Source organism: Daphnia pulex, chromosome 6 (genome assembly GCF_021134715.1).
Source record: "Daphnia pulex isolate KAP4 chromosome 6, ASM2113471v1".
Classification (NCBI taxonomy): domain Eukaryota; kingdom Metazoa; phylum Arthropoda; class Branchiopoda; order Diplostraca; family Daphniidae; genus Daphnia; species Daphnia pulex.
The window spans coordinates 726800-735965 of record NC_060022.1 but is presented as its reverse complement, the minus strand read 5'-3'; the positions used below and the strand labels follow the sequence as shown (position 1 = coordinate 735965).

At 40.4% G+C, this 9166-nt stretch overlaps 2 protein-coding genes across 4 annotated transcripts; one reads left to right on the top strand and one right to left on the bottom strand.

The window, feature by feature from the left end:
* Window positions 1–334: 334 nt before the first annotated feature.
* On the bottom strand, window positions 335–2741 carry LOC124196256 (CAAX prenyl protease 1 homolog). The gene is made up of 5 exons (XM_046591175.1): window positions 2313–2741; window positions 2031–2177; window positions 1755–1958; window positions 1390–1684; window positions 335–1320 (listed from the first exon to the last, which is right to left on the bottom strand). The coding sequence occupies exons 1-5, from the start codon at window positions 2403–2405 to the stop codon at window positions 722–724; spliced, it is 1338 nt and encodes a 445-aa protein (XP_046447131.1). The 5' UTR covers window positions 2406–2741; the 3' UTR covers window positions 335–721.
* A 62-nt stretch (window positions 2742–2803) lies between these two features.
* Window positions 2804–7782, top strand: LOC124196255 (glycoprotein endo-alpha-1,2-mannosidase-like). 3 transcript variants are annotated; one of them, XM_046591172.1, is made up of 12 exons: window positions 2969–3111; window positions 3181–3260; window positions 3323–3451; window positions 3555–3656; window positions 3732–3785; window positions 3864–4056; window positions 5429–5602; window positions 5707–5775; window positions 5845–6556; window positions 6625–6914; window positions 6988–7096; window positions 7160–7782. In XM_046591172.1, the coding sequence occupies exons 8-12, from the start codon at window positions 5764–5766 to the stop codon at window positions 7546–7548; spliced, it is 1512 nt and encodes a 503-aa protein (XP_046447128.1). In that variant the 5' UTR covers window positions 2969–3111; window positions 3181–3260; window positions 3323–3451; window positions 3555–3656; window positions 3732–3785; window positions 3864–4056; window positions 5429–5602; window positions 5707–5763; the 3' UTR covers window positions 7549–7782. The 3 variants fall into 3 exon arrangements, with proteins under 3 accessions (XP_046447130.1, XP_046447128.1, XP_046447127.1); XM_046591174.1 differs by lacking the exons at window positions 5429–5602; window positions 5707–5775; window positions 5845–6556; ... (1 more) ...; window positions 6988–7096; window positions 7160–7782 and adding an exon at window positions 4150–4691 and having other exon boundaries at window positions 2804–3111; XM_046591171.1 differs by lacking the exons at window positions 2969–3111; window positions 3181–3260; window positions 3323–3451; ... (1 more) ...; window positions 3732–3785; window positions 3864–4056 and having other exon boundaries at window positions 5493–5602; window positions 5690–5775.
* Window positions 7783–9166: the final 1384 nt, after the last annotated feature.

Genomic DNA, 9166 nt, shown 5'->3' with positions numbered 1-9166 from the left:
GCCAAAAACATTCCGGATGTGCAGCAATTTATGAAAAGTTCAACAAGCGCATTAAGCCTTTTTTTAAGTTTCTTCATGCATGGATTTGCGGTTCTAACAGAGACTTCCAACTGATCATTTACCCTCTTTATATAATAAACGCCATTTCCTTTTTGCTAATTAATCAATTAAACAAGAGGGACATAAAACAAAACAAAACAAAAAAAAAAATGAAAGGCATTTCGAAATCCAGTCTACGTATTCTACTGTACCATTACACGGCGGCGGCGGCCACTAAGAATAATTTCTTACTTGTAGTTAACCCGCTGAATTCATCAAACTACTTGCGATTAAAAACTTCTGATGATTTGTATTTTGAGTCCAATTGGCCTACATTTCGTTGCAAATTTGTGTGCTAGCTGTGTTGATGCATTTGTGGACTAGAATCGGAATGATACAACACTTGCCAGCAAATTAATTTGGTACTTTCAGCTAGATTTATGACATCACACAACTTTTTCTTTCTTTCTTTGCTAAGTTAAGTGGTCAATTATCAAATATGATATTACCGTTCTGTCACACGTTATAAGAAAATGCTTTCTCAATCACGACGAAAATGCTGTAATAAGCCACTCGGACAAGAAGTTGAATGATGATGTTTGTCGGGATACTTTAGTATAGGTCGCAATTGTGCACGTAGGGTAGTTGGAATTTCGTAGATGATCCACTAGCCATCGCTTTTTTACTCGGTTTTTTCTAGGGCGTTCAACCGCTGGAGAAGTGTCGGGTGAGAGTGGTGCCAGCTGGAGTAGAGCCAGTCGTAAATCGGGAAACCCAGGTTGTCCAGGTTGAGCTTGATTAGCGAAGACTTGAGATTGACGGCATGACCGAGCTTTTTGGCAAATTGGTCCGCTTCAAACTCGAAATGTCGGCTCAGCAACGTCGTCAAAAAGGAGAGGATGGCGTTGTACGGTGAGAAAATGTACGATGTTACGATGTAAAGGCCGATGAAGATGGGCTGGCTGTCGTGAAATCCAAAAGCCTCGTAGAGAGGTTGGTATTGAAAGAGCATATTAAAAACCGTGAACATGAATAGAATGTTCAGCTCAGAGATGACAATGTTCTTGGTAACATGGTTCAATTTCCAGTGGCCCAACTCATGACCGAGCACTGCTAGAATTTCAGGATTATTACAGCCCTTTTTGGGAGGTTTTGTAGTGCTGTCTGTAGTTTCCGACTCCTCCTTGACGTATCCCTCAATGAGCGTATCAAACAACACAATTCGCTTGTTATTGAAGAAGCCATAGAAATAGGCGTTGCTGTGGGACGAACGTTTGGAACCTTTTTTTTTAAAGGAACAATTGCAAATTATTAAATGTACTAGGAAGTGGTATAATAAGTAACGATTACCTTCTACGACGTAAAGCTTTTTCAGTGGGAAATCAATCGAGGCGGCCAATTTTTCAATCTGTGACTTTAGCTCGCCTTCCTGTAGGGGGCTGTATTTATCGAATAGAGGTGCGATATAGTCTGGATAGACTGTCATCAGCAGCACAATCACCAGAGTGACAAAGATCCACAAGTAGAGGAAGAAGTAATCCCCACCACTTTGCACAATGAAAATCACAGCAGCAACCAAGGGTAATGAGATCAGTATGCCAAGAATGTACTTTTTAATAGTGTCTTTGATGAAAAATCCAGGAGTCTTGAGAAAACAAATACAATTACTAATTACTAATTTTTATAATCTTTATATAGTTATCTACTGTCCATACCTGTTTGTTGAATCCATGCCTTTCTTCAAGCCAGAAGGTGTAGTAAATGGTGAATGGCATATCAACAAGGGTACTAAAAGTACTCAAGATGACGGTGAAGACCATACTTCTAATAATTTCACTATCAGCAGATAGACCTGATGCCAACAGAACTGAGCGGGATAGGTTCCAGAAATAGGCATGACCGTTCAGCAAAATCAGTACCTAGAAAAAATGATTCAAGATGATTAATAACTTGAGTTGGAACATGTTTTGCAATGAATATTTTTGACTTACTGTGGAAAATATTTGATTGAATAATCCATGTGCTATGCCATATCCACTCTTATCAAGTCCATAAAGCCTGGCTTTCTGGAATGTTTCGTTGTTGAAATGCTCCTCAAGTTCCTGGGGTGGTTTGCTACTCTTCTTGTAAACTTGGTGCTAGAAATACAAGCACAAAACAAAAATGAAATATTAATTCCAGCAATCACATGGCGAACAACGCAAACACGTCAACAATAAACTAATAGCCGGCTGCGTTCTCCGCGTGAACTATGGTCTACTACTATTTCCTACCTGACGATATGACAGGTACATTTCCCAGCTAAACTCTAGCCATATAAATGTAAAAACACTTTGAAAAATAAATTCACTATTTATCTCAAACATCTTGAGGATCTTTGAGTCGTATTATTTTATTTATTTTTTACTCTTTCGGGCTTACGACGTGTTAAGAACTTGAGGATGAAGAAGCCTTTTCAATACTGTAAGAGAGCAGACGAAGGGAAATGTCAGATTTTTCACGGCAATACAAATGCAAATAATTTATTTTTTACAAACAACAAAAGTTAAAAGAAATGAATGAAAATAAATGAATTTTCTGCTTAATTAAATAAAATGTCACTAGAAATTAATTTTATTCCAGAAATAATTTGTTCTATTTTACTAGATTTTTCAATGATGCAATCATGCAAGGTTGTCGTCTGCTTTCGAATTGTTGGTTGTCAAATTGAAAATGGTCATACAAGAACATGTTGTATGTTATTAGTAAATCGAGACATTTTTAAATGATGATTCCAAAGAGAAATTGTTACTTTTTGTGCAAAAATGTAATTGCTACACTGTTGTTTTGTACCTTTTTATTTTTTTTGATTCGCCATTACTTCAGTTATTCATCCAGTGAGTCCAGCAAAAGCCATCCAGAACACTTTTTTTTTGAACAGAAAAATGTGACACAGTCTGCATCAGATATTTGGCATAAAGATTCTTCTGTGCAACATGCAGATAATGCAGTTTTATTGTCCCATGAAACACATGTATTCTATTACCCGTGGTATGGAAATCCAGAAGATGATTCAGTATATCTGCACTGGAAGTAATAATATTTAAATTAATATCTAAAAGCAATCATATAATTAAACTTTGATTTGTTTATGCTATAAAGTCACGAGTACATCCCAAACTGGGACAAACAAGACACCAATATTTATCCTGTCGGAAAGCATTCACCTCCAGATGATATAGGTTAGTGTGTACACTAGTGACTACATTGCAAGTTACAGTACAACTAAATCTTTTTCTTTTAGGTGCAAATTTTTATCCCCTGTTGGGTTGTTACAGTTCCAAAAATCCTGCAACTGTGGCCCAGCATATGAAGTGGATAAGGCAATCAGGAATAGGAGTACTTGTTATTTCCTGGTATCCACCTGACTTGAGTAAATTTCTGTACAAGTTTTATAAGCTTTATAGAGAAAAGAAATGAAAATAAGAAAAAAACAAAAAAAACAGGTTTCAATGCTCCAAATATTTCCTTTACAGGTGACAAAGAAGGAAAGCCATTTGACCAACTTTTCCCAATGTTTTTGGACTTTGCCAGAATTTATGGGCTGAAAATTTCTTTTCACATTGAGCCTTATGAAGGTTAGTTTAAAGATAAACTTGCTTATTTTAAATGGATTTTATTATATCTTATTAACCCCAACAATATCAATATAGGAAGAACTCCTGAAAATTTACGCAAAAACATTGAGTACATTATAAACAAATATGGTACGTTATCGAAAATAATATTTAAAAGTTTCTCTAATTACCAATGCGTGTCTACCTTTTTTTTTCTCTCTCTCTCAGGCAATCACTCTGCCTTGTACAAAATGCAAAAATCTCGTTCAAAGAAACCTCTACCAGTTTTTTACGTATACGACTCGTATCTCAACTCTCCCAATAGCTGGAGTTCCGTGCTGAGTATTGGCGGGAAGGAGTCCATCAGAAATTCGGATATGGACGCTATCTTCCTCGGACTAGTCGTCGAACTTCGTCACAAGTAATTTTCAGAAATACTATTTACGTAGTTTTAGTTTATCGTCTAACTTTTTTTTCCCCCGCTGCAATGTTTGCTTGTCAAACTGCTCGTTAGACAAGATATTGTGTCTGGAGGGTTTGACGGATTTTACACATATTTTGCTGCCAACGACTTTTCCTATGGAAGTTCGTGGAAAAATTGGAAAAGTTTGTCTGCGTTTGCTAGAAAGAATGGGCTCTTGTTCGTTCCGTCCGTTGGTCCCGGTTACAAAGACACTCAAGTCCGTCCGTGGAATGCCAAGACCACCAGAGAACGCAAAAGCGGGAAGTATTATAAAGTAGCTTGGACGACGGCACTCCAGACTAGTCCACCGTTAATTTCCATCACCTCTTTCAACGAGTGGCATGAAGGAACACAGATAGAACCGGCTGTTTCGAAAACAAATAAAGGTTACGTCTACAATGATTATTCACCCGGTGAACCAGATTTCTACCTAAACTTGACTAGACAGTTTGTGTCCCAGTATCGAGAAATCCTGTTGAAAAAAACTTGATGCTTAAGAAATTCCATTTTATATCAAACACATTCACAAGTTTTTTTTCTTTTGGGAAAGGAAAAAAAAGGAATAAATGAACTCGTGACATTTATAAAATTGACTATGGCTCCATTCCTTATTCACATTTCGGATATCATGAATAGCAAAAAAAAAAAAAAAAACAACCGAATTTTTGAATGTCGTCTAGAGCTCTGGCGTTTTTTCAAGAACTATCTTATTGACCCATCAGGTTTATTCAGTGTGGCCGCACCCATCTCCACAACCCTCATTCTTTTTTTTTTGTTTGTTTTTTAAATAATTAGCCAGCGTGTACTAATTATTTTTGATGGACGACGTAGGGGGAAATTGTGCTATATTTGACCGATGTCACGGGGAATATTTTAAAAAATGATTGCGTGATTTATCGAGGGGAACAAAGATTGCCTTAAAATTAAGAAACCTTTTTTTTTTTTTGAAATTTAGGACGTGACATAATTGGTTAATGTATGTTAAGTCCGTCTATATCTTGAACAAACACGTATGATAATTACTCGCTTAGGCCAGTTTTTTTTTCGCCTGTAAAAGGAAAAATGCTCCGCATATTCAAATATCTAGAGTAAGGGAGAGCGGCTCGACTTGTTCCTTTTAGGACAGTTGGACAAAGTGGGTCGTCGTTCGTCGGACTCTTCCTGCTCAAGAACTTGCAGGAATTCTGTCTCGCAGAGAAAATGACGCCAAAAATCGTTCAAAGTTTTTTGTCCTTTCTCCTCGCCCATTTTCTCTTTCCCTTCTACTGCTGCTGTCAAAAGCTTTCCCTTTTATAAAAAAACAAGTTTGAAAAAGAGGTGCGTCCTATAGGTGTACCGACTGACCAACTATTCCGTTCGATCGATTGACAAGATACAATTCCTCTTCTTTCTGCTTGCCCCCCTTCAACCTTCTTGTTTGAGTTCGAGCATAAAAAGGCGCTCATCATCCCTTTGGTGTCAGTGTTGAGCCGAGAACGGCGATAACAAGTCATTCTTTGAACAGGTAAGTCCTCAAATTCGTATTCTTTCTTCGTCTAACATTTGTCATTTAAAATTATTTTGCATCATTTCCCCCCCATTGAAATTATAGTCGACATTCTTTGGTAGGTCCTAGCTCCAGACATTTGCAACTGTACAACTGCAGCATTCATACAAGAACAAGCAATGAAGGCAACGGTGAGCAATAGTTGAATTAAATTTAAATTTGAATTTATTGTTACATTTATGTTTTCTGTTGTGTCGTAGGCTTTATTACCTCTTTTGGTGGCAGCCGTTATTGCTGCCCCTCAGTACGGTCAACCTCCTCAAGTTGGCCAAACTGTTAAAATCACCAAGCAGCAGTGGAACTCGTTGAACCCATACGGAGCCTCAAGTGCTTACCCGGCCAATGAACGTCCACAGATTGACGCCATTCAAAAGCAATGGGAGCGCTTCTACGAGTACTTGCCCTGGCTCAAGGGTCCTGCCGGAAGAGATGGATCGCCAGGAGAGAAGGGGGCTCCCGGAAATGACGGAAAAGATGGCGCTGACGGCAAAAATGGAGCCGACGGAAAAGATGGACTGGATGGCAAGGACGGAAGAGACGGAATCGACGGAAAAGATGCCATTTACACCGACGACTACGGAACGAAAATCGTGGCCGGTCCGCCCGGAGCTCCTGGAGAACCGGGAGCTCCTGGAGAAAAGGGAGACAAGGGAGACGCTGGTGAGCCAGGTATTCCCGGTGAAGATGGGAAACCAGGGGCTGATGGAAGTCCAGGATACGACGGCGCTCCCGGTGAGAAAGGTCCAGCTGGCCCGCCCGGCTTTGACGGAGCACCCGGAAATGACGGAAAAGATGGTGCTCCAGGAGAAAAAGGAGATAATGGTTCTAATGGCAGTCCTGGCCTTACCGGCGCTCCAGGCCTTCCCGGCAAAAACGGCTACCCCGGCGGTCCTGGACCTGTCGGACCGAAAGGTAAAATTTTGTTTTCGTAAATTAATTAAAGTAAGCCTTAAAATTTTATTTCAAAATTTTACAAAAAGGCGAAACTGGCCCACCTGGCGTTGCTGTCGCATCCAACATTGCTGGACCTCCAGGTGTACCAGGTTACCCAGGCAAAGACGGAAAGCCAGGTTACAACGGCGGCCCTGGACCCGTTGGGGCGCCTGGACTTCAAGGACCTCAAGGTTTACCAGGAAAAACAGGGGCGACCGGTTTTCCTGGATTCCCTGGAGCTAAAGGCGAAGCCGGTAAACCGGGCTATGCTGGCGCGCCTGGAAAAGATGGATTTCCTGGCGCTCCTAGCAAGGTTCCTGGTCCTCCTGGGCCTCAGGTACTAGGATTGTTTATAGAGATTCAAAAACAAAATTTCGTTTATTCATTTTTCTTTTGTTTTTCTAACAAAGGGACCGATAGGCCCACCCGGCTACAACGGCGGACCAGGAAAAGACGGTCTTCCAGGCGGTCCAGGTTACCCAGGCAAAGACGGAAAGCCGGGACCTCCAGGATACACGGGTATGATTTGACGTTTCAAAATTCAGCTCACAACATTATTTCTATTATTCATGTTATTTATAGGCGCACCAGGATTGAATGGCAAACCCGGAAAGGATGGTCTTCCCGGCGCAGTTGGAAGTCCAGGCTACCCCGGTGGTCCAGGCCCCGTCGGCCCACAAGGAAAGCCCGGCGCTCCGGGCTACCCCGGCGGCCCTGGGCCAATCGGGCCCATCGGGCCTGTTGGCTATCCGGGTAAAGATGGTTATCCAGGCAAGCCAGGCCCTGTTGGCGCTCCTGGGCCAGTAGGCGCTCCTGGACTGGTGACAACTTATACGAAGGAATACGCTCCGCAAGTAGCTCCTTACAACCCGCCGTCTTATGAGCCGGCAGCTCCTAGATACCCACCTCAACCGATTTACGAGCAGCCGATAATCTATCAAGACGGGCCTCAAACTGCTTACGGTCGATGAACGCCGTGCAACACATTGGCAAGCTTCATTTCCTAGTTGATGGCTGAGCCAACCAGTTTTTGAATGAACTTGATTTAGGCATACGACACCCTTACCTTTCCAGCTCGTCAATGCCTAAATGTAGCTCTTTATACTTTTTTGTTGTTGTTGTTATATGCCCGTGTGCGGCGTTCATGTGACGTGACGTCTGTCATGCCTGGCACTAGGCTGTGAATACAATACCCATGAACTAAATTACGTTTTTTTTTTTTTTTTTTTGGGGGGGGGGGGGGGGGGCTGTCGATAATGACAATAACTTGACCTATACAGAAAATCATCGCATCTAATATGCATAGCGACAAAACGTGAATTTGGGAGAATTTCTATACGCGTGTGTCTAATGTACTTGGCGAAACCCGAAACGAAAAAAAATTACAACTGCATTATTTAGTGGGTCGGATGCATTTAGACGAGTATGATATCCTGTAAATATAAACTGGAACACACAAAAACAGGTTCACAGAAGTTGAATCAACGACCTTAAAACCAAACAATCGTCTAAATAACATGTGCCTAACAAAAAAAAAAAAAAAAAAAAAATCCGTTCGTTGGTCGAATGCGCAAAACAAGTCTTCATTGCGCGACCTGTATTATATTCGTTCTCGATAGTCGTTTAAGTATATAAAAGCATTGAAAAATAGTATACCGGTACCCTGTTGCTGTCGTCCAAAGACTTTCTAGGTGTGTGATCGCCGCTGATTGAGAATCTATTCATCGAAATAGAGAATGTGGCCTAGATTTTGATTGAATGAAAGGGGTCAAAGAAAAATAAAATAAATAAATAAATACCGATTGATGAGCTATTCGTTACGACCACATAAAAAAAAATCCGACACGGTAGACCATCAGAATTTACATAAGTGTGTGTCTTGTCGAATTCTTCTCCTTCGCTGCGTTTCCTCCATAACTGTATATTTTTAAAGGCGGAACGGGAAAAAATGGGAAATGTAATATATTTTTTTAAAGACAAGAATTTCTCGCGTGCGAAAATATGCAGACTTTTTAAATAATAGCTATTGGATTATAAAAACATGTGGAACATTTCACATCTTGGAACTTTCTCTTATTGTCGACGTGCTTTCTTTTCTTTCGTCAACAAATCCTTTTTGTGGCTTCAAATTTCTAATACAAAAAAATGCTGATGCTGTTGAACATACAGGTGGTGGTCTCAATGAATAAGCCTAAATGAACTCATCCCCTATATACAAGTGCTCGTCAAGAGTTTGTTGACGCGCTTGTACTAGACGCAATTACAGTATCCTTTACAAATGTATTGGCAACGTTATTGCACTTTGCAGTCACAAAGATGCTCTTGTATTTACGCCGATGCTTCAAAACGAGTTTTTTTTAATTTATTATTTCGTGTGGCAAATGTTGCGCTGGATGTCCTAAATTCTGATTGTGTCAACCAAAATTCGATGCAGCTAGGTTATCGATGTAGCCAAGTCCTAGTTTCGGGTCTCTGGTTTACTTTTTTTTTCGCTTTCACATTATTATTAAGAATGATTTCCGATGGATGTAAAGTGACAGTCTGACAGACACAAATCTTTTTGCTTCGACGTATACATAAATTGAAGCA